This window comes from Mastigoproctus giganteus, chromosome 10 (assembly GCF_048544385.1).
Source record: "Mastigoproctus giganteus isolate SK-2022 chromosome 10, ASM4854438v1, whole genome shotgun sequence".
Classification (NCBI taxonomy): Eukaryota; Metazoa; Arthropoda; class Arachnida; order Uropygi; family Thelyphonidae; genus Mastigoproctus; species Mastigoproctus giganteus.
This window is the reverse complement of record NC_143584.1, coordinates 132,099,960-132,125,617: the sequence shown is the minus strand read 5'-3', so window position 1 is coordinate 132,125,617 and position 25,658 is coordinate 132,099,960. Positions and strand designations below refer to the sequence as shown.

Here is a 25,658-nt window from a genome sequence, read left to right as displayed (position 1 = left end):
ATTTGATGCAAGTGCAAAAGACATTTCCATATTTCAAAATCCATTTGGCTGTACACTTGAGGAGCTTCCATCAGACCTTCAATTGGAAGTGATTTATCTGCAAAATGATGATATTCTAAAGGTTATGTTTAAAGAAATGGATCTAACCTAATTCTATAAATATCTTTCGGAAGATAAATACGATCAATTAAAATCATATGCATGGGGACTTATATCTGTATTTGGGAGTACTTACCAATGTGAAAAGACATTTTCGAAAATGAAATATGTAAAATCGCAATACAGATCATTATTAACAGATGACCATTTGCAAACAACTTTAATGACAGGAAGTACTAACTTCGAACTCCAGTATGATGAAATATTATCTCAGAAAAAACAATTACATTCGTCGCATTAGTACAAAATTTAACCAGTTCTATAATACGTTTATTAATAAATGGAAATATTTTATTCATTTTTTTGTAAGTGTCAGCATGTGTATAAATATTATGTAAAATATCACTTCCTAATAAAAAGATTTTGAACCTGGTTTTTTTTTTTTTTTTTTTTGTTGCTCTATGAGTAGAATTACCCATGTAAATATCTTCGAGCTTGCTACCTGGCCCGCCGAGCCTAAAAATTTTACGATCTGGCCCTTTCCAAAAAAAAGGTTGCCGACCCCTGCTGTAGAGCATAGTAGTGAAATTGCAGGTTTTTAATTGTATTAAACAAGTATCTTGAAGATATCTCAAAAGTTCAAATCATGTAGGTTGGTATAATTAGATAATTTTATTATCTATTTTATTAATTAACTTAGAACTTTACAAACGTAACAGTAGGATGTAAACTTCATGGCAAAATAGATATAATATAAACTTGAAGTGTAATACATATTGTTGCTACATAATTGATAAATAGGATAAAAAAGGGGGGGGACCTTTCACCAATCCATATCCTCCAAGAATTTGCCTAGTTCTTCCTTGAATTTATTCAAACTGATCACTCCCACAACAACAGATGTAAGTTTTTCCAGCAGTTATTTATCCACTGCCCATGGCAGTGGATAAATGACTGTTGGAGCCCCAGCACTGAACCTTAGGGGACACCATTAATAAAATTAGTCCACGAAGAGCAATGCCTATTGATAACCACTCTCTGTCTTCTTCCACTTAAACATCCCTTTATCCACATCTGTATAATATAAGAGCAATTATTATTGCTCTTATATTATTTCTCCCTGATTGGGGGTTCCACCTCGTGACAGGTATTGCTACCAAGTACACAGGGTGGTTGTTGTTATGTCTGGTGTTACTGTTGGTCGAGGAACTCTCTGACTATCCTACATGTGTTCAGGATTGCGACTTTCTGGAGTTCCTTGTAGGCGTTTGCTGGGAGACCTATTGCTGCTAGGCTTGGCACCATACCTGTGGTTGACACGATGATCAGGATGGTCATTACTTGTTCCATATGCCACATCTCTTTGATCTCCTGTCTTAGGTTCATGAACTTCATGATTTTTTCCCCATGGGTTTTCTACAGGTTGCCAGTTTTTGGTACATCTATGCCAATCAGATAAGTAGCCATTTCCTTCTTGTCCACAAGGGTTATGTCTGGTCTGCACAGGATTGTCCTATCCGTTATTATGGCACAGTCCCGGTACAGCTTGTGGGTAGGGGGTCTCTAGTACTGCCTGGGGTTCATACTTATAATGAGGTACACTTTCTTCTACCAACTGGTATTTCCTTGTTAGCTTCTGATGTATTATCCTGGCTACCTGGTCATGTCTATGAGTGTACTCAGTCTGGGTGATCACCTTGCACCTGGCAGTAATGTGTTGGATCGTTTGTGAGGCCAGGTGGCATTGTCGACATGTAACATCGGACACTCTGGTCTCCTTGGCAATTTATTTTTTAAAATTTCTGGTGTTGATCACCAGATCTGGGATGACGAGCATGAATCCTTCAGTTACGGGGAAGACCGTCCCACTCGTGAGTCATGCATTGGAATCAGTTTTATCTATGTGATCATTGTAGTGTCTGCCATGGAGTGTCTTCTCTGCCCATCCTTCTAGCTTCATTTGTACCTCCTGGTTGTGGGGGGGGAACTTCTCGGTTAGGTTGAGTGGGGTATACCGCTTGTCTATCTTCCTTATGGCCTGGTTTAGTCCTGTTGTGTGTTTCTGGAAGTAATCCTTCAGGTTAACTAACCCTGTCTTCTGTTGCTTAATGAGGTCTATCAGGCTCCTTCCTCCTTCTTCCTGGGCAATTGTCAGTCTCTCCACAGCAGATCTCGGGTGCTGTTGGCGGCTCTTGGTCATCATTGTCCTTGTCTTTCTCATGATATCCTCCTGCTCGGTGTTAATTCAATCTATGACAACGAAGGAGTATGTTAGCACTGGGACTGCATAGGAGTTTATGGCTTTAACTGTGTTCCCTCCATTCAGTTTGCTTTCAGCAGGTTTCTGAGCCTCTGATGGTATTTTTCAGTCAGGCAGGCCTTAATTTCCTTGTGCTTTAACAACTGGTGATCCTGCATCATCCCTAAGTATTTGTAGGCCTCTCCCTCTGCCATGGCTTCGATCTCTTACCAGTCTGCAGCTGGTAGTTTCGGATGACTAATTTTCCCTGGTGCAATCCTTGGGTCTTGCATTTGTCTAGGCCAAATTTCATCCTACTATCATTGCTGAATTCTTCGGTGGAGTAGTTGCTGGAGGTGCTTCTCGGTTCCCCGCGTAGACCTTGATGTCATCCATGTACATCAGGTGGGTGACGGTGTACAGGTTCTTCCTTCCTTCTTTGAGGTTATATCTGTACTTGCTACTATATTACGTTCTTAGCGTTTTTTCACCAACCTTTCATGGAGTAAAATAAAATTAAAATAAAATAAAACAAAACAAATCTTGATAACTATATTTACAATAACCTGTATTTACAATAACCTGCATTTACACTGCTGAAGAAGAAGACTGGAGCCTTTGAAAGCTACGGGATTTTATCGCTTTTAACTTAGTATATTTTAATGCATTTTAATCTTGTGTTTTAATACTTTTAATATTGTAATACGTATATTAATTTTGTAAATACAGGTTATTGTAAATATAGTTATCAAGATTTGTTTTGTTTTATTTTATTTTAATTTTATTTTACTCCATGAAAGGTTGGTGAAAAAACGCTAAGAACGTAATATGAATATACCCAACCTCAGAGGCCTATTTGAGAGGTGTACTTGCTACTGTTGAGCATGGTGGATAGCGGATTAGGTGCTAGACAGAACCACAATGGGCTCAGGGCATCTCCCTGAAAGATTCTTCTCCTGATGGGGATTGTCCTGGTTGTGATGTGTTCGATCTTAATGGTGGTACGCCATTTCAGCATTTTTACTCCTGGAACGTTTTTCACTATCGGATTGACTTTGTAGATCTTCAGCGCCACTATTAGCCAGCTGTGAGGCTCGGAGTCGAAGCCCTTGCAGTAATCAATGTAGGATGTGTTCAGGGTATGATAGTCCCAGTGCTATCATACCCTGAAGGAGTATGATGGCACTGGGACTGCATAGGTGTTTATGGCTTTAACTGTGTTCCCTCCATTCAGCTTTGCTTTCACATCAAGCCTACATGTTGCAGCACTTCTTGTAGGCTTGCTCCATAATCACGGCATCTATGATTAATTGCTCCTTGCATCATTTCTGCTGTTCGGCCATTATGTTCTGGATCTTGTACATTGTTGGACGGTAGGTGAATGGCCTATATTTCGCCAGGTTTCTTGTATCTTCATCTGTGGCTTCAGATATGTGATTCCTTGAGTGAGAAACTTTGGGATTGTCTTTGGGTGCCTTATGATTCGGGTGAACTGCTCTGCAGGTGCTTGTGTGTGCAAGTGAGCTTCTTGTACCAGTAGTTGTGGACGTTATCTATTCCGGGAGTTCGCCAGATGTGAGCGTTCTTGATTGTCTGTTTTACTTCTCCTTCCTGAATCTCCCACCCTTTCATTTCTTGTATATCCTTGATTTTTTTGCATTCTAGTTCTATCCAGTGCACTCGGCTGTTATGTCTTACATCCCTGCTCCATATATTTCCCCAGAACTCCTCAATCGTCTTCTTCTCGGGTGGCCCGTTCCCTTCTTTCCCATCTTCTCCGAGATTCCTGTAGAAGCCTCTTTGGTTCTCATCTAATATTCGGTTGTTTATTTTCCTCTTGGAGCTCTCATTGTATCGGCGTAGTCTCTTGCTGAGTGCAATGAGGTTCTGCTTCAACGTGTCCAAATACTCTCCTATTCTCTGATTTTTTTGTCTCATGTTTGCTGTGGACGCTGTCTCTCTTGAGGATGCTGTTCAGTTTTCCAATTAATTTCTTACTCCTATTGCCTCATTGGTACTGTGTCAATTTGCCTATCTTGACTCTAAATTCTTCTATCTTCCGCTGAAGTCTTCTTTTCCAAGCTGATGGTTCCTTCTGTTCTCAGTTCTTCTGCTGCTGGTCTCTTGCTTCTCTCCCGATAATCCTTGTGGCTGCTATTGCAGCACAATACAAAGCTGCATGGATGGCCTCCAGGGTTGCACCATTGCTGTTGAGGTAATGCGGTATTATGTGCTGATTCAGATGGTCTGTGACTCTCCACAAAGTTCTATTTAGCCAATGTGTCCAAGTACTCTCCTATTCTCTGATTTTTTGTCTCTTGTTTGCTATGGACGCTGTCTCTCTTGAAGATGCTCTTCAGTTTTCCAATTAATTTCTTACTCCTATTGCCTTGTTGGTACTGGGTCAATTGGCCTATCTTGGCTCTTAATTCTTCTATCTTCTTTACCAAGCTGGTGGTTCCTTCTATTTTTGGTTCTTCTGCTGCTGCTGGTCTCTTGCTGCTGGTCTCTTGCTTCTCTCCAGTTACTCCTCATGGCTGCTACCGCAGTACAATACACGGCTTTGTGGATGGCCTCCAGTGTTGCACCATTACTGTCGAGGTAATGTGGTATTATTTGCTGATTCAGGTGGTCTGTGACTCTCCACAAGGTTCTATTTGGCCTCTGCTTCAGTCTTTGTGGGGTCCATTCCTTCGAATTCTGTTAGTGCCTTCTTCAACTCGTCCTCTATTCTGGATATTATGACCTTGTCTCTTTCCACTTCAGCTGCTGTGGGTTGTATTTCTTCTTGATCACTTACGCCCTGCTTGGTTTTTTTCCCAAGATTTCAGGAGCTATCAGGTTTTTCTCTGGTCCACTATTCGCTGTTCGGTGACCTGAATATCTGGGAATCGTTCCAGCCACTTGGTATGTATTCTCGCTCTGTAAGTTGTCATATCGGTCTCCAGCTTAGTTATTTCGTAGTATGCTTGCATGATGTACATATTCATTTCGATGTTCCTCTTCATGTGTTGGCGTTTTCTTCCATCCTGGGTGGTCACTAGCGCAGTTGCGCAGACAACACTTCCATTCCCTTCTCTTGTGGTGGGGCTGGATGATCTTGCCCCTCTCTTGTGGTGGCCATATGGGTGACTGCGCCACTCGCTCCACTGTCTTCCTCGGGCAACAGTTTCTGATTTTTTGTACCAACCCCCTCTGCCTAAGGCCTGAACGCGAGTGACTTTATCCTTTTTTTTTTTTTTTTTTATGTAAACCCCAAACACGAGAGGTATTAGAACCTATAGTACTTAGTACTGTGCTTGGGCTGGAGGTTGAGAAGACGAAAGAAGATATTTGTTGACATTGGACTTGAACTTCTGTAGACTGTAATTTTCAGGAAATACATGTGAAGGAAGGTTGTTCCAGAAAATGGCAGTTGAATGAATAAACGAGCAAGGTGAAAAGTTGGTTCCGTGGGTTTGGAGTTGGACAGTAAATGGATGTTGGCTGGTGGCGGCCTGTATTGAAAGAGAGAGCGGGAATTAGAGAAGCCAATTCAGAAGAACAGTGCCCATGGAAGTATCTGTAGAAGAGGCATGCAGCAGAAACAGTACGTCTATGAGACAGCCAGTGGAGAGACTCTGTTATAGACGATCACTAATTAACCTAACTGCCCTCTTCTGAATGGAACCAAGAAGCCTGAGAGATGTTTTGGGGGCACCAGCACAGTTGTCGGAACAATATTCCATGGCAGGGCGGATTTGCAATTTATACAGAGTGAGCAGCTGTTTGGAAGAAAAGTAACGCCGAGAGCGAAAGAGAAAACCAAGTTTTTTTAGATGCAGAGGAAGCAATATTTGTAATTTGCTTGTGCCAAGAGAGTCAGGGTAATTCCCAAAAGAGATATATCATTTTGCCTAGAAATCGTAGTATGCTTGCATGATGTTGCAAGCATAGGAGCAGAAGAATCCTTTTTGCGAGATATAAGGCAAGACTGAGTTTTAGAAGGGTTAAAATCAACTAAATTCTCTTTACCCCACTGGAGAAATACTTGAAGATCAGCGTTTAAGGAATTGGTAGCAGATTTTCGAGAAGTTGAAGCTGATTGAGCAGGACAAGGTTTCGCAAAATGGAAAGTGGAATGCAATGTGCTATCATCGGCAAAACTATGGATAGGATTTCCAGTCAATGGACGAAGGTCAGTAATATACAAGAGGAAAAGAGTGGGGGAAAGAACTGAACCTTGGGGAAAATCAGCATTAGTGGAGAAGTTAGAAGACAGAGAGCCATCTACCATCACACTCAGTGAGCGATCAGAGAGAAAACTGGATAGCCAATTACTAAAAACAATTGGCAAACCATAAGATGGAAGCTTGTTTAGAAGACCTTTATGCCAAACACGATTGAAAGCCTTTGATATGTCAAGAGCAACTACTTGTGTTTCACCGAACCTTTCCGTTGAATTAGTCCATGAATGGGTAACATAACCCAGAATGTCGAGCCAGTAGATCGACACCAACGGAATCCACACTGGTGATCATTCATCAGACGGAAGGTTTCTAGGTAGTTTAAGAGTTGGCGGTTAATTGATTTCCCCATTACTTTAGAATGAGTAGCAGTAATTGCAATGGGACGATAATTGGACGGGAGGGATTTGTCACCCGTTTTAGGAACTGGCTGGATATGAGCAAATTTCCAAGTAGAAGGAAAAACACCTTTGGAGTAAGAAAGTGAAAAAAGGCGGCAAGAATAAGAGTAAGTTCAGGAGCACAGGTTTTGATAACAAGTGGAGAAATACCATCGGGACCTGGAGCTTTCTTAGCTTCAAGATTCGTCAAAATCCTTCTGACATCCTTTTGATGGAAGACCACAGGAGGCATTGAATTGAGTGTGTTGGGAATGGTGGGAGGTATTTTACCAAAATCATTAATATATGAGTTGGAAAAAAATGGGATGGTAGCAAGTCAGCTTTATCCTTGGCTGAAGTGGCAACAGAACCATCTGGTTTGGACAGAGGCGGGAGCAGAGATGGGCAAAAGTTTCAGCCAATAGCTTTGGCAAGAATGCTCGGCTAACATTAGAGCAAGAAGCAACTCTTAGCCTGTTCAAACTCTAGTTTGGACTGATTAATAACTGTTTTGCAATTGTTGCGAGCTTTTGTGTACGCAGAAAATGAAACTGAAGAGTTAGAAACAAACCAATTACGATATGCAACATTCTTCTCTTCAACAGCTTTAGCACATTTATTGGAAAACCAAGGTTTAGATAAAGGATGAGATTTTAAAGTGGAGCGTGTGATAAAGGATTCCATTCCTGCAAGAATAATTTCACTGACACAATATGAGCAAACGTTGACATCAGAAGTTTTGAAACAGTAATCCGACCAAGGAAAAGAAGAAAGGAAGTCTTGCAGGTCATCCCATTTTGCACTCTTGTAATGCCAAATAACACGAGGTTGGGAATAGCCATGAGATAAAGGTTCCATTGGAGAAGAGACAATCACCAAGTTGTGATCTGAAGTGCCTAAAGGACCTCTCACTTCGACCGTGTACTTAGAAGAGTTGTTTGTGAGCAAAAGATCAAATGTTTTGGCTGTATGGTTAGAATTGTCAGGTTTTCTTTTACGTAAATTAACAATCTCTGCAAGGTTATTAGTAATTGCAAAAGCCTCGGCGTCTTGACCAGTTCGGTCAGGTGCCTAGAAAACGTAGTTAGCTAGAGATGTGAACATTAAAATCACCATGGAAAATTAACTCACACTTAGAAAAGTTGGACTGGAGAAAGTCAAGTTGCAAAGAGAGGAAATCAAAGAACTCCAAGTGATTAGTGGAGTTAGGAGAATGGTAGAGACAACAGATGAATTTGGCACAATGAAGTAGACAGATTTTAAGCCAGAGGAGATCGAAGAGAGGAACTTCCAAATTTCCAACTCTCTGACAGGGAATATCGGAATGGACATATCCACAAGTACCACCTTTGAGGCAAAAGGAATCATTCAGTGAAGAATTTGGGCAACTGAGATGAGCAGTAGTTGACTCAACCGATAACTAAGATTCTGTCAGAAAAAGTACATGGGGTTTGGCAGATTGCAAGTGGAAATGGACATCATTGAGATTAGAATTGAGACCATGTATATTTGTGAAATGAACTAGGAAGTGTTTGGGAGGTTTAGTTCTTTCCGCAGATAAGCTTACTCTATTAGTTTGACAATTCATGATGTATTCAATAGTAAGAAAAAGCGTTGGGGGACATGCTGTATGATGTAATGAAATTTTTGGTTATAGCATACACATGGTAAGAATATACCTAGATCCCTGACATAAATTGGCCTCGACAGTGTCTCCCCGTATACACACTACTCGGACTCCCTCCAGTCACTATCTGGCAGAATAGAGGTAGCAAGATTATACACTAGCTGATCCGGAAGCCTCCTAGAGAGTTACCAACAGGTTCTGTCAGCTGTACTAATTAGTGGCCGGCCTGCGAATTGAAAGGAAGATTGAAATGTAAGGAAGATTGAATCTCGCCATGATGTTCATCATAACCTCAAAAGTCATCAGTCATACTGCATGATGGGAGAGATGGGTAAGGGTTGACCGGAACTTAGCTCTGGACACTAAACACTAAACACGGACTCCACCACTTCAATCCTCCAATAAGCATAGTGATGGTATTGCACCTTTTGATGAGAGTCATCTGTCACCTAGTATTACCTTGTAACACAGAGGGGCAGCATTACTCTCTGTGGTGTGGGTCACCACAGAGAGTGGTGACCCACACCTGGGTGGTCACCCACATGCGATCTGGAAAAGTTGCTCCCCCGCATTTCACCCCTCGAATTTCGTCCTCCGCATTTCGCCCCCCGCATTTCATCTCCCACATTTCGCCCCAGTAGATAATGAATAGGCTATAGAAATGTAAATAATACAACTAATTTTTTATTAATTCTAATTTATTTTGTTTTAATAGAATGAATCAAACAAAGGTAATCAATCAATCAATCAATCAAAGGTAAAGGTAATCAAATCAAAGATAATCAATCATAGAATAAATGCACGTTATTATTGTTTAAAACTCGAAGTTGTATGCAATGCTTCTAAGGTAATCAATCACATTACGATTTTGAAAATCTTGGACTATTCTTTTGATTCTAGAAATTGCAGCATACTTCTTGTTCCATCAGAAACCACTCCTGGCTATGCGGCAATAACTGAAGATTGTTACTAGTGGAAAAAATAAACATGCGACCTGGGAGCAGTTCGTCCTGAGAATCATACATTAAAAACTGTTTAATAGATTTGATAATTGAGAGCTATTAAGTGCTCGATAATTCCTATACAGGTGGGCCTCGATTAACGCGATTAATTCGTCCCGCGAGTGCATCCTGCAAAACGGAAACGCATTACTTGAATATCATAACCAATAGGAAAAATTATAATTGGTCCATGACCTTCTGGAATGTCAATAAAGAATTTTAAAAATACCTTTTAAATAACTTTTTAACTGTATATAATGTAAAAGATAATGAAAATAATTATGAAATTAAATGTTTATTGCATAAAACAGCGGTTCTTTAACTGTGCACTGCGGAATATTTTAAATTTTCGAGGGAAACAGCGATACTCGACATCTGTCGGACACCGCACGAACTACTAGCTCGAGGTAGTTCACAGTTTCAGCATTTCTTATTAAGTTGTTTGGACCTAACTACTAAATGAAACTGTTAGGTATTTCTTTTGGTCTGGGTGCACCTTGAAAAAATTACTGAGACATTAAAGGCGCCGTGAACCGAGAAACTTTGGGAACCTCTGACATAAAATACACAATGAATAAATTACTGTTGCGGAAATATTTGAACAGTGTTGACTTTCTCTTTTCATCAATCAATTTCCGATAGCCGACAACAATCTTTCCTGGGCCCTGGCGAAATAAATATCGTAGAGAACATCAAACCTTTTGTTTGAGGTTCTATGCGATACGAAAGATTTCATCTAATTCTTTTACCGTTATCTCCTTCGCGGTAACATTGTCATCTGGCTCATTTAAAAATTTGAATTTTTAAATGCAAGTCTGCATTGACTTTATTAGCAGGAGACAAACATGTCTTCTTCCGATGGTTGATGGAACACACCGAGGCGGGCAGCCGGCAAACGTTTGTTTATTGACCGTACGACTCGCGGTAAGCTTAACGCTCGATTCAAATCTTTTTCAACTATCGCATAAAAAAAATATTGCGTTAACTGGACATTTGCATCGTGTAAAGTGAAAAGCGGTATCATTTTTCAAATAGCGTTAACTGAATATCGTGTTAATCGAACTCGCGTTATCCGAGGCCTAGCTGTATTCTGTTATATTATAAATCAACAGGATTACCTTTATTTTAGATATAGGAAGCTTCTTTTCCAACTCTCCTAGTCCAACTCGCTAATAATTCTTGAGGATGGCAATATCAATTTTGCAAAACAGGTAGGACATCTTCCCCACTGTCAGAACCATAGTGTTCAGACCGTGCGGTCTCAACAATGAGCGCTCAAGACTTCTGTCCTCAAACACCATAACTCTGGCAGCAAGGAAACCATTACGTGGATTGGCATAAAATTAGATTTTTGAAGGTCTAAACTGTTTAATAAATATGGACCGATTATTTCTTTTGGTCCTGTAGCTGGACTTTAGAGTTAAATTTAGGGGTCTACTCATTATCTACTGGGGGCGAAATGTATGGAGCCACTTTTCCATAGACCCACCCACAGTATGCTTGTGCATGGAGGTTATATCTAGAATTATTAACAGTCCCACCATCGTGTAGGTTCAAGCAGAGGATTTGGCTTTCGCAGACCATCTGGACTTTGCCAAAATTGGGTCCATTCGACTTGAATGTCACCCTAATATCAGTTCCATCAGCTTTTTTGACTCCCAGGTAGCAAGTATAGCTTGTCTGGCATATCTGAGAGAATGTCTGTGACAATCTCAAGGACCCATATGGGCAGGAATAATCCCAGATCAATGTACCAACTCCATGGTACTACTCAGAATAGTGGAAAATGAAAAAGACTTGGGGTAATTGTGCAGTCATATATAAAGTTCTCTTAGCAGTGCAGAAAGGTTAGCAGGACAGCTCAAGACAATTTGTTAATGATATAGAGGAATTTTGCTAGCAGGGATAATCCCACTGTATGAGGCAATGGTTAGGCTGCATATTGAATAATGCATACAGGTCTGGAGGCATCATTTTAAGGATTCTGATCTGCTGGAAGGGTACAGGGAAGAGCAATGAGATTGGCGAAGGGAACAAAAGGGTGGTCTTACTTACCAAGAAAGGCTCCGGCTCTGGAGACTAGGCACCTACAATGTGATCTGATTGAGGTGTCTGTCTAATTGAGGCTTCAGATGTATTTGGCAAGCTCAATGCTGATAGCCCAGTGATAACTCAAACTACACACAATGAGGGAAACATAAATTCAAATTGAGGAAACATGGCTGCGGAATAAATGTTAAGTTTGCATTCACCAAGCAAGTGGTAAATTGTTGGAACAAATTGCTGTAAATTGCTGGAACAATTTAATATGTTTCTTTAACTAAGAGCATAAGTCCTGCACTCCTGCCCTTTGTGTCCTTCCTGTATACATTGAACTCCTCATATTCAAATTCATCATCGCTTATGTCTGAGTAATACCATGTCTCCGCAATCCCTACAAAGTCTGAAGCTGATGACTTAATCAGTACTTGAAATTCATCATGTTGTAATCTATATGTAGAAACAAACAGTCACGCACATACACACCAATGCTGTAGTCATAAAATTAGCAGAAGGTATACTCTTTGAATATTACGAAAAGCAGAGTATACTGTGCATATCAGGCTTATTGACCAAATCTGCTTTGGGTGCCTAGAATGAAATAAGCAATTTTTCAACATAATATTCTGCATTTTTGTAAGCAGCATAAGAAAAACTTCTGATAGTCGATGAAATTAATTTTTTATAATATTTGTTTTCTCAAGTCTTTCAGAAACCAGAAGGTATACACTATTCACCTAAAAAAAAAAATCCGGAGAGTATACGGTGTTTGCCCTCTTCTACAGCCCTGACACACACACGCAGATTGTTTAATATTAAGCTTTCATTTCTTTCCATTTTGTTTAGTTAGTTCACCATAAAATTTTATGGAGAATAAATGACAATGCATTAATAAATGTAATTCCTTTTGAACTTGGATGTAATTAATGTATAAGCTATGCAGGAGTTGTGATACATGCAGTCTGCAAAGCACTTATGTTAATGCTGAAGAAATAAATTGAATTTTTTTTTTTTTTTTTTGAAAAAAAAAAATGATTGATATATATATATATATATATAACTCATTTTGAATTGACAAGTGTGTTGTTTATAGACTTCATTAGTTACAACAAACCTGCAATTTTTATATTATTATAAAGAAATATAGTTCTATTCTGTGAACTTAAATTATTTTATGTTGTTTCAGCCGAAGATACACTTAATGTAAATATTACAAGTGCTTTCCTGAAAATATATAGTGAGGTGAAAAAAAACTGGACAGAAGATTATTTTAGAAAGTAAGTTAATGGTGTTTATGTAGAGGTTTCTTTTCATATTTCTAATTCCATTTTTTATTCCCCTTTATACATTAGTATACTAACATTCTGTAATGCTCTGTTTATATATATATATATATATATATATATATACACAGTAATACCCCAACTTACGCAAACTCGGAGTTACGCGGTTCTTGATTTTTTCGTTTGGCAACGCTGCCGCCCACTATCTTCAAGGTCGTTTTTCATATGTTATCGATATATGGTGCGACGGCGGAGAATGAGAGCGAAAGATGAACAAAATTCAACTTTGCTGCTTTTATGTTTTTTATATCAGTGAAGGGGAAACACATTTCACCATAATAACGTAAAAACCAACAATTCCAGCTATCGGTATAATCGCAAATGCAGTTAGATCGAGTTTACTACCAGTTTATAACAGATTTCACTAGCAGAAACGCAACTGGATTTTTATTGTTTTATGGTAGTAACCCCTAGAAATGTGAGGTGTTAATAGTGTATCTCTGCCTTTATGGTGTTGTTTATTCAGTTGCTACATGCGCGCAGCTTTGTTTATGCGTATCAAGCGTGCCTCCTCGTTTTGTAATTGCGCTTTATTCCCTAAAAATGAGTGAAATACTTAATTAAAAGGTGTGAAAAGGAAGCGTCCTGGTGAAGACACTGCAGATTCAGAGAGAAAAAGAAAAGCAATTATCGATAAACAGAGGCGGACTGGCTCAAAAATTCTTACCCAGGAAAATTTATAGTGGCCTCATACTATGGTTTATGGCCAAAATCACACTGGCCCACTGGGGTTTCCCCGGTAAGTCCGCCTCTGTCGATAGAGAAAAAATATGAAATTGTGAAACGCTTTGAGCGAAATGAAAGACCATGTGATATTGCACGTGCTACAGGCCTAAATGAGGCAACGGCGAAAAGCACATGACAATTGCAAACTTGACATGTTGAAAATTGAAAAGGGCTCAATTGTAAAGGGCTTAAAAATTTTAGAAAACATAGACTCCAACGAAGAATGCGTTATAGCTACATAGCAAGGAATAAAAAAATTATTAGCTTGCTACGAAAAAATTCTGCGTGAAAAAAAGAAGGCGCTGTGTCGTCAGACGAATTTGTTAGATTTTATGAAGCCGTCGACATCGAAATAACTTTTTTACGTAAGTCATTTGTTTTTTTAATACATATTTTGTATTAATATGTATAAAGAACTGCAATTATATTAATATTTTTCTTCTAAACTAGTGTTTTTGTTAGTCCTTGGTCCCAATTAAGCAAAATTTATATGTATTTATATGCAAAGTTGTACCCCGACTTACGCGAATTCGACTTACGCGATTTTCGTCGGACCCACCTATCGCGTAACTTCGGGGTATTACTGTATATGTGTCACCAATGAAAGTAAAATAAAATAAAATAAAAATAAAAATAGATGGAGAAGTTATTAAACACAAAATGCCGAGCCTAGTTGAAGAAAAAAGAGAAAAAGAATGTTAAGAACCTATATAAAAAAAATTAAGTAGAATTAAATCTGAATTAATGCCGAATTAACAGGCCAATCATATGTACAAAAGCTGAAAGAAAAAGAGGGGAGGATAATAGAGATAAAAATTATAAAATAAAAATTAAAATTATAAAATAAAAATTAAAGAATTAAAAATTAAAAATTGGTACATAGATCAGGTATTTCATCAGGGGGCTACACCTGATCATGTACCAAACACTGTGTTTCTATGCAAACTCATGCTGATGGAGATGCTATAGAAATGAAATGGATATAAAAAAATGAAATGGATATAAAAATTATTTTTTAAAATTTTTTTCATTTCATTTTTTATATGAAATGGATATAAAAATTATTTTTTTAAAATTTTTTTCATTTCATTTTTTTATATCCATTTCATTTCTATAGCGTCTCCATCAGCATGAGTTTGCATAGAAACACAGTGTTTGGTACATGATCAGGTGTAGCCCCCTGATGAAATACATGATCTATGTACCAATTTTTAATTTTTAATTCTTTAATTTTTATTTTATAATTTTTATCTCTATTACCCTCCCCTCTTTTTCTTTCAGCTTTTGTACATATCATTGGCCTGTTAATTCGGCATTAATTCAGATTTAATTCTACTTAATTTTTTATATAGGTTCTTAACATTCTTTTTCTCTTTTTTCTTCAACTAGGCTCGGCATTTTGTGTTTAATAACTTCTCCATCTATATTTATTTTATTTTATTTTATTTTATTTTACTTTCATTGGTGACACTTATTTATATACATGTATCCTGTTTTGCTGCTTTGCGCATTCAGGTACACGTACTGTTTTTCCTTGTTTTTTCCTTGTTTTTTTTTTTTTCCTTCCACTTCTTCGTTTTCGTGTTTCATATATATATATATATATATATATAATTTCTATCAATATATATTGATAGAAATTACTATATAGTAAAGCATTGAAAATTTGAAACGTCAATAATCCGAACGAGCCAGCATTTATTTATTTTTATGCTGGTTCCATAAAATAATTAGAGTAAGCGTCGGTTATTGTGATCATGTTTGCAAGTTTAATTTTGATTCTATTAAATGGCAATTCTAATTAAGAGAAAATCGGAGAAATATTATCCATATGCTATAAAAATTAAGATATAAAACATCAATTTACACTTTTATTACCTTACCAATTAACAAAATTTTAAATGATACCCGAAAATCAACAAACAAACTGAATGATGAATCAGTGAACAATCAAAAAACTGAATGCTGTCCACTACTCTTGCTGAAAAGAATGATCTGGCAATAAGAAAACAAAGTTTGAAAATGGCACAGCAAAATGTAAGTAATTATTTTCGTTAATGGCCTGTACATGTGTGTTATTATAGCTGAAAGTTCCATTTATTTTGTTACCTATGAATAAAAATACACAAGTACAACTTAGTGTTTGTATTTCTAAACTTACTAAACCTTTTTATTTTAGTTTCCAGAACAGTATTTTTTGATAAGTTCGAAAATCGGAAGTCCGAACTACCCCCTATCTCAGTTTGTTTGGATTATCGATGTTTTGCTGTAATTATATAAATAACACTAGCCACCAAAAAAAGTATCTTACCTCCAGAGCAATGGAAATTGATATTCTGATTCCAAACATCCCAAAATTTCTGTGTCACATCTCCATTGAAAGATATACTGAAATTTTAATAACTTAATGAACAGCCTGTTTCAAATATTATAATAGTAATACATAATGATATATTAAAAATTGATCTTTTGTATTCATTTTAAAATGCATTAAGCAAACATATATAATGTACTATATAGATTCTGTTTCCTTAGAAATGTTTATGACTCAGAGTTTTTCTTATAGTCCATTTTGCTTTCTGTTTTAAGAAACCAGCAGTAATTTTCCCTCAATGATCCCAGCAACCATAGTACCACTTTTCCATCATGGATATGGCTTGATGAAAGCATTCCCCTTGCTCACCATTGCTTACACTCCCAAATTTGATTCTTGCGCTGTTTCTATTGGAATGAGCAGCAGCCTGGAAAGTAGGGTGCTGGGGATTTCAAGGACCTGGGTGTCATCTTAGAACAAGTAAATAAATGGGCTGTGTTAGGGTAACTAAGAGTAAGAATAGGTGCCAGATTCTTGCATGTACACAAATGCTAGGAGTTTGGTAAATAAATTTGATGTATTTGAGGTGCTGGTCAAGACATCAAAGGCTAATGTTATTGTGATATCAGAAACATGGTGTCACACAGGTATAAGGAATGCAGAATTGGAATTTGGAGAGTGCAATATGTACAGAAAGGATAGATAAGGAGGAGGGGGCATGCTTGTTAGTTAAGAAATGCATAAAATCTAAGGAAGTGCATCCAGTTGACAGAGGTGGAAAGTGCAGCATTGAGTCAGTTTGGTGCATCATAAGCACTGGGAAAGTGAAATTGAGAGTAGGAGTGTGGTATAGGCCTAATGACTTTGATAAGTACATTGAACAACCATACAGAGAAATAGTGGGCAAGTAAATCATATTGTATTATAATTGGGGGATTTTAACTTCCCAGATATAGAACTGGAACTTGTGGGCTGGTCATTAACACACTAGCACAGTGACATATCCAGGTATCATCATAAGGGGTGGGGCATGGCAGCCAGGTGTTTAAATGTTGTTTTTTTTTTTTTTTTCGATAGACCTAGGAACACTTATACATACACACAAATAATGTTTTATTGATTATTATCTTTATTTGAATATTAGAAAAGCATGTGGATAATAATACATATTAATCACAATAAATGACAATAATATATTATTTCCAAACATTTGACAAAGAACACATGGAACCTGGGAGAGGCCCTAGCAATATGTTCTTATGGTCATATGTTTTTGTAAGATTTGCAAAAGTAAGATACTTTAACCACAATCGGTTAACACTGCTGTCTCTTTCTGACTTCCCTTCCATCACACTGTCATGTTGGGTGGTGTTGGAGTCATGGGCACTGGCAGAATATTTTGCAAAGTGGTACATATGGGAAATAAATTTTTTGTTCACCAAATTTTGTACAAAGATGCAATATTTTAATTAAGTCAACTTACATATACAGCTGAGCCAACATTTCATGACCAGTGGGAGTAAGGACTTGTATTTTGAATTAAAAAATTTGTATTGTTTTAATGTTTCAATAAATTAATGAAAATATTAAAAATTGTGTATTACTTTGAAATCCAAAGGTAGTGCACTTGCAACACCTTTGGACTTCGAATGTCCATGGTGCATTTGGCACCACCATGCACCATGCTGTTGTGCCAATGGTTTTAGTGGCCACCAGCTTCAAGAAAAATACAAAGAAATTTTGCATTCTTTTTCTTAAAGAGGGCCACAAAAAGTATATAAGCTTCAGGCCCCATAAAATCTCGATCCCCTGCACAGTTATCAAAAATGCTATGCTATGCTGCTTTCTGGCATTGCACGTTCTGTATTGCCAATTTTCTTGAATGGGAATACTCTCAGTGCTGAAAACTAAAGGGCTCTTCGGCTTTCTTGTGATTCGTTTATATTACGATGCCTTTCAGTATCACTTAATTTGGCTGTCAGCCTGCATTTACAATATTTACAAAAACATTTTAAATAATCACCATTTAATTTGCAGAACCAGTCCCTTAAATTTAACATTGAAGAGATTGAACACGTTGAATTCTGATGGGGTTCTTCCACTTCCTAAGATTACAACCTGAGGGGACATAAATTCAGATTGAGGAAAGACAAATCATGGAATAGATGTGTGGAAATTTGCCTTTATCCAACAGGTGGCTAATTGCTGGAACAAATTTCCATCTGTTGTTGTTAAAGTTGATACCTTAAATAAATTCAAGGAGGAACTGGACAAACTTTTAGAGGGAATGGTTGTGTGAATTTTTTTTTTTTTAGCTGATGCTATATAAGCTCATTCGCCTGCTTTCTTGCATTACATGCCTCTATTATTCTTACATCTTTGAGCCATTGATCACAAAAATGTTGACTATATTTTTTGCTGATTTTCAAAAAGGAGCAAAATTGCACACCACAGTTTTGTGTGGCGTGCAGTATTCATAAGTATTGCACACCTATGAATATGAAAATTCATAAGTGAAAAAAAATAATAATAAAATTAGTTACCTACTCAAAGTAATTGAACCATCAAAAATGAAAAAGGCAAAGTTTTCATCAAAACTCTGTTAAACTTATTCAGAATAGTGGTTTGCATGCTGAAACAATTTAAGTTACTGCATCTCTATTCTGGGCAGTCTACTCCAGTAATTTGAAAAGTGAACCAGCATAAAGTGTCCCTCCATATTAGGAAAATTAGACTGCAGAAAGTCGAATTTCAAAGAAAGGAAGTTGGGGTTCTGAGTGATTGGTGTAAATTCATGTCTTAATATTTTTCTCTGATCTGTAATGATCTGGCAATAAATTTTCTATAAAAAAAATGTTACTGACATCAGAGTAATAAAATTACAAATCGTTCTCTCAAATTGTAACGAAACGCAAAAAATAGTAAAAAAATAAAATAAAATAAAAATATATTTAGAGAAATGGGTAACATATATTAGTATTACAAACTATACAAGGTTTGATATTCGCCAACATCTAGAAAAGGAGGTAATTATTCCTTTGTATAAGGCAATGGTCAGGCCACGCTTTGAGTAATGTGTACAGGTTTTGAGTCCTCATTTTAGGAAGGATGTAGAGATGCTTGAGTGTGTACAGAGAAAGGGCAACAAGATTGATGAGGAGAATGAAGAGGTCCTCTTACCAAGAAAGGCTTAAGTTCTGCAAATTGCAACGGATGGAGGCTAGGCACATATGAGATGATCTGATTCATGTGTATAAGGCCTTGAATGGGTTGAGCATGCTGAATTCTGACGGGATTCTTCTGCTTGCTCAGATTACGAACCTGAGGGGTCATAAATTCAAATTGAGGAAAGACAATTTAGAAAGACAAATAGATGTGTGGAAATTTGCTTTAAACCAGTGGGTGGTTAATTGCTGGAACAAACTTCTATGTGTCATTGTGGAAGTTGATAGCTTAAATAAATTCAAAATGAAACTGCATAAACTTTCAGAGGAAATGGTTGTGTAAAATTGTTTTGTTTTTTTTTGTCTGATGCTACATAAGCCCATATGCTTGCTTTCTTGCATCACATGCCTCTCTTACTACTACTACTATGAGGAGCTAAATGATTACTGAGAGAAGAAGTGGAGGAGAAATTGTTGAAATTGAACATAAGAAAAGCACCTGAGGTGGATGGAATCTATCCAGTTATATTAAAGGAGGTGGCAAAGAAAGTAAGCAAACCCTTAGCCATAATTGCAAGAACATCCTTGGACTCGGGGGAAGTCCCCACGGACTGGAGATGTGCAAATGTATCCCCAATTCACAAAAGTGGATCCTAAGGGTGACATGAATAATTACAGACCAGTTAGTTTAACTTATGTTCCGGGGAAATATTGGAGTCAATGGTTAAAGAAGTACTGCAGGATCATCTAGAGAAGACTACAGTTATAATTCAGAAACAGCATGGGTTTGTTAAGGGGAAGTCTTATTTTACCAAGTTGATCAGATATTATGATGTGGTCACAAAGGAACTGGATGCAAAAAATTATTTTGATATCATTTATTTTGATTGGAAGACTACTGTACAAATTGGAGCAGTATAGCATTAAGGACAAGTTGCTGCATTGGATGAAGGGATGGTTGAGTGGGAGAAGACAGAAAGTGATAATCAGTGGACACTGCTCTTTGTGGACTAATGTTATTAGAGGAGAGTCCTAGGGGTCCATGTTGAGGTCATTAAGTTTGCAGACAATACAAAGGTTGGTAGGGTTATTAAAAGATGGTACACTGATGCAACAGGATCTAGAAAAGATGAACAGATGGGTGAGAAGTGGCAGCTGAAGTTTAACTTTGACAAAAGCAAAGTACCCCAAGTGGGTAGCATTAATTCTAGAGTAACATACCAAGTGTGCAGTACTACACTCAGTGTGGTAGAGAATGAAAAAGATCTTAGGTAATTATTTAGTCAAATATGAAGTTTTCTGTGCAGTGCAGATAGGCTGCAAGAGTAGCAAATGGGGTCTTGTCAATGATATATAGGAATTTTGCTAGTAGAGACGAGAAGATAATTATACCTTTATATAATGCAGTAGTCAGGTCATGCCTTGAGTACTGCATACCGGTTTCTTGTCCTCATTTTAGGAAGTATGTAGAGTTGCTAAAACAAGTACAGAGAAGGGCAACAAGATTGGTGGGGGGAACAAAGGGCTCCTCTTATGAAGAAAGGCTTATGTTCTGCAAATTGCAGTGTCTGGCGTCTTGGCACCTGCAAGGTGATCTCATTGAGGTGTATAAGGCTTTAATGGTTTTTTTTCAAAGACAGTTGCAGAATAGATGTGTGAAAATTTTCCTTTTTTCAGTATATAGTTGATTGCTGGAACAAAGTTCCATCTGTCTTTGTAGAAGTTGATATCTTAAATAAATTCAAGGAACAACTGGACAAAAGAATACTTGGAGTGATGTTTTTTTTTTTTTTTTTATCTCATGCTGTATAAGCTTGCTTTCTTGCATCATATTTCTCTACTAATTCTAATGATAATGCTAATGCTAAGAACATATGAAACTGAACTAAATATACAGCTTTTATAGAACTTTCTAGAGAGTGTGCTTGATGCTAAACAAAATCCCAGCTGTAAAGCACCACTTATGTTAGTGTTTTGATATCGCTCAGTTGTTCATTTCAAGTGTGCCTTTCATTTTTCAGTGCTTTCTGCTGCTGAACTGTTTGCAGGTATACAGAAGTATATTTAACCCCGGGGGCTCACATCTAGTGAGTATGGGCTTGGCAAACCCAGGGTCCTGAGCTGGATATCATCATTCTTCTCTTTCTTGGTGATTCCTTTCTACTTCTCTCTCTCTCTCAGGGGGTAACTTGGGAATTTTTTTTTTTTTTTTTTTTTTTGGCTGGTGCAGCATAAGCCTCAGGCTTCCTTGTACAATATGGCCATTAATAATAATAATAATAATAATAATAATAATAATACCTGCAAACAGTTCGGCACCAGTAGTTTCCAGATTTTTAACAAAAATTCCTATTTTGATTTTTTTTTTTTTTCTATCTATGCAATGGTAATTTAGTGCAGACATACTTGACACAATTTCCTTCTTTATTTGGAGCTTGGACAAACTGTTTTATTATACCTGTCTTTATGTACAGTGTAGATAATAGTACTTTTTGGTCTATTAGTGGCTCAATTTTGGTGTTCGTTGAACCTGGTGGCCACACTTTCCTTTCCCAATGTTCACTTCATGTTTGACTATACTCACACAGAAAGCAAGGTATTAAGTGTAAATGATTACAGGAATGGATGCTTTCTTGTTTCTATTATTATTTATTTATTTCATTATTTCAATTATTTTGCTCTCCATAAATTTGTCTTCCTCCATTCCCCTGCATAGCAACTCACAAGAGAGATTTTCATCTTAAATAATGCATAAATCAAAATAACACCATAAACTAATAATGTAGTGTAATCATTATTAAAGAATTTAATGTCTTGGCAATTGTGCTAGTAATTTTTTGAGGGCAGTTAAAAGACTAGGGTTTTGTTCTCTCATTTTAGTTAGTATTAGTGTTTAGTAATAGCCAAGCAATGCAAGAAAGAGAGCTTATACAGCAAAAAAAAAAAGAAAAAGACATTTCCCACATCACTTATCCTTTCTCTAATAGTTTGTTTAGTTCTTCCTTGAATTTATTCAAGCTATCCACTTCTACAACTCCAGATGGAAGATTGTTCCAAAAATACATATACAGTGAAATACAAAAATCAAATTTAGAAAACAGGCAAATTTCCCCATATCTATCTTACTTCTATCTTTCAATTTGAATTATCCCCCTTTATTTTATTTATTTATTTTTTTTATGTGAACCCCAAACACGAGAGGTATTAGAACCTATAGTACTTAGTACCGTGCTTGGGTTTGAGGTTAAGAAGACAAAAGAAGATATTTGTTGACATTGGACTTGAACTTCTGTAGATTGTAATTTTCAGGAAATACATATGAAGGAAGGTTGTTCCAGAAAACGGCAGTCGAATGAATAAATGAGGAAGATGAAAAGTTGGTTCTGTGGGTTTGAAGTTGGACAGTAAATGGATGTTGGCTAGTGGCGGCACGTGTTCGGACTGTTTTGAAAGAGAGAGCAGGAATTATAGAAGCCAATTCAGAAGAACAGTGCCCATGGAAGTATCTGTAGAAGAGGCATGCAGCAGAAACAGTGCGTCTATGAGAAAGTGAGTGGAGAGACTCTGTTAGAGATGAATCATTAATTAACCTAACTGCCCTCTTCTGAATGGAATCAAGAAGCCTGAGAGAGGTTTTGGGGGCATCACCCCAGATGTGGGAACAATATTCCATGGCAGGGCGGATTTGCGATTTATACAGAGTGAGCAGCTGTTTGGAAGAAAAGTAACGCCGAGAGCGAAAGAGAAAACCAAGTTTTTTAGATGCAGAGGAAGCAATATTTGTAATGTGCTTGTGCCAAGAGAGATTAGAAGTCAGGGTAATCCCCAAAAGATATATATGTGTAGGCTGAGCAAGAGGAAAGAAGGAGTTAACATTAAATTAAATTAAAGCTGTAAATGCCTCAAATGGATCTTCTCATAGGTACCTAATATCCATATTCTGGAATTTGCAGAAATAAAGTCTTTCCTTGTAAGAGAACCCTTTTGTTCCCCCTCACTAAACTTGTCTTTTTTCTGTAACTGTTCCAAAAGATCTAAACCCTTCCTAAAATATGGCTTCAGACATGTATACAGTACTTAAGATGTGACCTACTCATTGCTGTATACAATGGGATAATTTTCTTCTTATTCCTGCAGTCTGATTCAAATTTCTGTATATATCATTAACAAAACTACATGAGATATCCTGGCAGCCTGTCCTTACTGCTTAGAGAAGAGAACTTCATATCTGACTGGAAAACTAACCCCACTTCTTTTTCATTCTCACTACACTGATTATTACCACACAGTTAATAATTAATCAAGTTTATTAACCAGTTTAATCTGTGATTATTGCATTCAGAATTTGCTGTTGTTAACATCAGCAGATTCTGTAGTTAGTTTCTTATACACTGTAGTTAGGAGTTCCTCTGAGTTTCTTGTACACTGTAGTCACTTTTACAAAAGCAAAAGCCCTTTTTTGGCTCTCAGTAATAGTTACTTCTTTAAGTATCTCTCACATCATATACTGGATCACTGCCACCTATTTGATCATTTATTTGCAGATTTCTAATGTGTGAACAGTCGCTGCTGATAATATCGGGAGTATTAGATTCTCTCTTTGATTCTCACATGTTGGGGTAGAAAACAGTTAGCAAAAGTACTGCTACTGTGTGAGTGACTAATCCATAAGTTCCAGTCAAAATATAGAAAGCTAAACTCCCCTATTATAAGACATTCTGATTTACTGGTCCTCTCGTATGAACTTTTCCAACATATCTATACGTCTGTGCCGATCTTTGTTACACTCATCACAGTCATTAGGCCTATAACACTCATTCCTACTTATAATTTTAGGCGCCTCCGTAGCCAGGTGGGAAGGAGCAGCAGTGCGTAGCACACGCTTCTTGATTAGACCGGGGTTCGAGCCCGTCACCACCAAATACGGAGGATGCGGAAAGGTCAGGGAATGACCACCGCATATCCCGGAGCAATATGGCCTTAGTTGCTAATGCTCCTAAAAACCAAAAATAACAATAACATAACTTATAATTTTGATTACCCGGTGCTTATGTCACACCAAACTGACACATGTCATCCAGATGCACTGCCTTAGATTTTATTAGCTTCTTAACTAGGAGCATAACACCCTCCCCAGCACCTCTCTGTCCTTTCAGTAGTAGTAGTAGTAGCAGCAGCAGCATCATGCGATGCAAGAAAACAGTGTATGAGCTTATGCAGCATCAGCCAAAAAAAAAAAAAAAAAAAAAAAAAATTTCACACAACCATTCCCTCTAAATGTTTGTCCAGTTCCTCTTTAAATTTATTTAACCTATCAATTTCCACAACGACAGATGGAAGTTTGTTTGAGCAATTAACCACCTGCTGGCCAAAGGCAGATTTCCACACATCTATTCTACACTGTCTTTCTTTAATTTGAATTTATGCCCCCTTAAGTTTGTAATCTGAACAAGTGGAAGAATCCCATTAGAATTCAGCGTGCTGAACCCATTCAAGACCTTATACACTTCAATCAGATCACCGCGCAGGTGCCTAGTCTCCAGCCACTGCAATTTGCATAACTTAAGCCTCTCTTGGTAAGAAGATCACTTCATTCCCCTCACCAATCTTGTTGCCCTTCTCTGTACATGCTCAAGTAAAACTACATCCTTCCTAAAATGAGGCCTCCAGACCTGTACACAGTACTCAAGGCGTGGCCTGACCATTGCCTTATACAGAGGGACAATCACCTCCTTTTCCCTGCTAGCAAAATTCCTATATATCATTGACAAACCCCATGACCTGCCCTGGCAGCCTGTCTGCATTGCTCAGAAAACTTCATATCTGACTGCACAATTACTCTCAGGTATTTTTTATTTTCTACCACCTTAAGTGTAATACCACACAGTTGATACGTTTCTCTGGGGTTATTCTACCCATATGCAGTACTTGGCATTTTAGCATTAGTAGAGGCATATGATGCAAGAAAGCAAGCTTATGCAGCATCAGCCAAAAAAAAAAAAAAACCCACTTCCATTTCACCCCTCTGTTCGTTCGATATACCTATCCAGCTGAGCCTTAAATTTATTTAGGCTATCAACTTCCACACAAGGGATGGAAGTCTGTTCCACCAACCAACTACCCGTTGGCTAAAGGCAAATTTCCACACATCTGTCCTACATCTGTCTTTTCTCAATCTGAATTTATGCCCTCTCAGGTGATTATTCTGAGCAAGAGAAAGATTCCCATTGGCATTGAGCATGCTCAAACCATTCAAGGCTTTATACACCTTTATCAGATCACCTCGCCGGTGCCTAGTCTCCAGACACTGTAATTTGCAAAACTTAAGCCTTTCTTCGTAAGAGCAATCCTTTGTTCCATTCACTAATCTTGTTGCCCTTCTCTGTATGCATTCCAGCAGCTCTACATCCTTCTTGAAATGAGGCCCCCAGACCTGTATACAAGGTGTGGCTTGACCATTGCCTTATACAAGGGAATAATCACCTCATTATCCCTGCTA

General features: G+C 37.6%; 1 protein-coding gene across 6 annotated transcripts in view; it reads left to right on the top strand.

The window, feature by feature from the left end:
- Positions 1–25,658, top strand: part of LOC150079291 (intermembrane lipid transfer protein VPS13D-like) — a 1,618,665-nt gene that overhangs the window by 1,097,384 nt on the left and 495,623 nt on the right. For all 6 annotated transcript variants that reach the window (XM_090383928.1, XM_090383929.1, XM_090383926.1 and 3 more), the window contains one exon: positions 12,799–12,889. In XM_090383928.1, the coding sequence (XP_090240054.1) occupies positions 12,799–12,889 (91 nt within the window). The remainder of the gene's footprint in view (positions 1–12,798; positions 12,890–25,658) is intronic.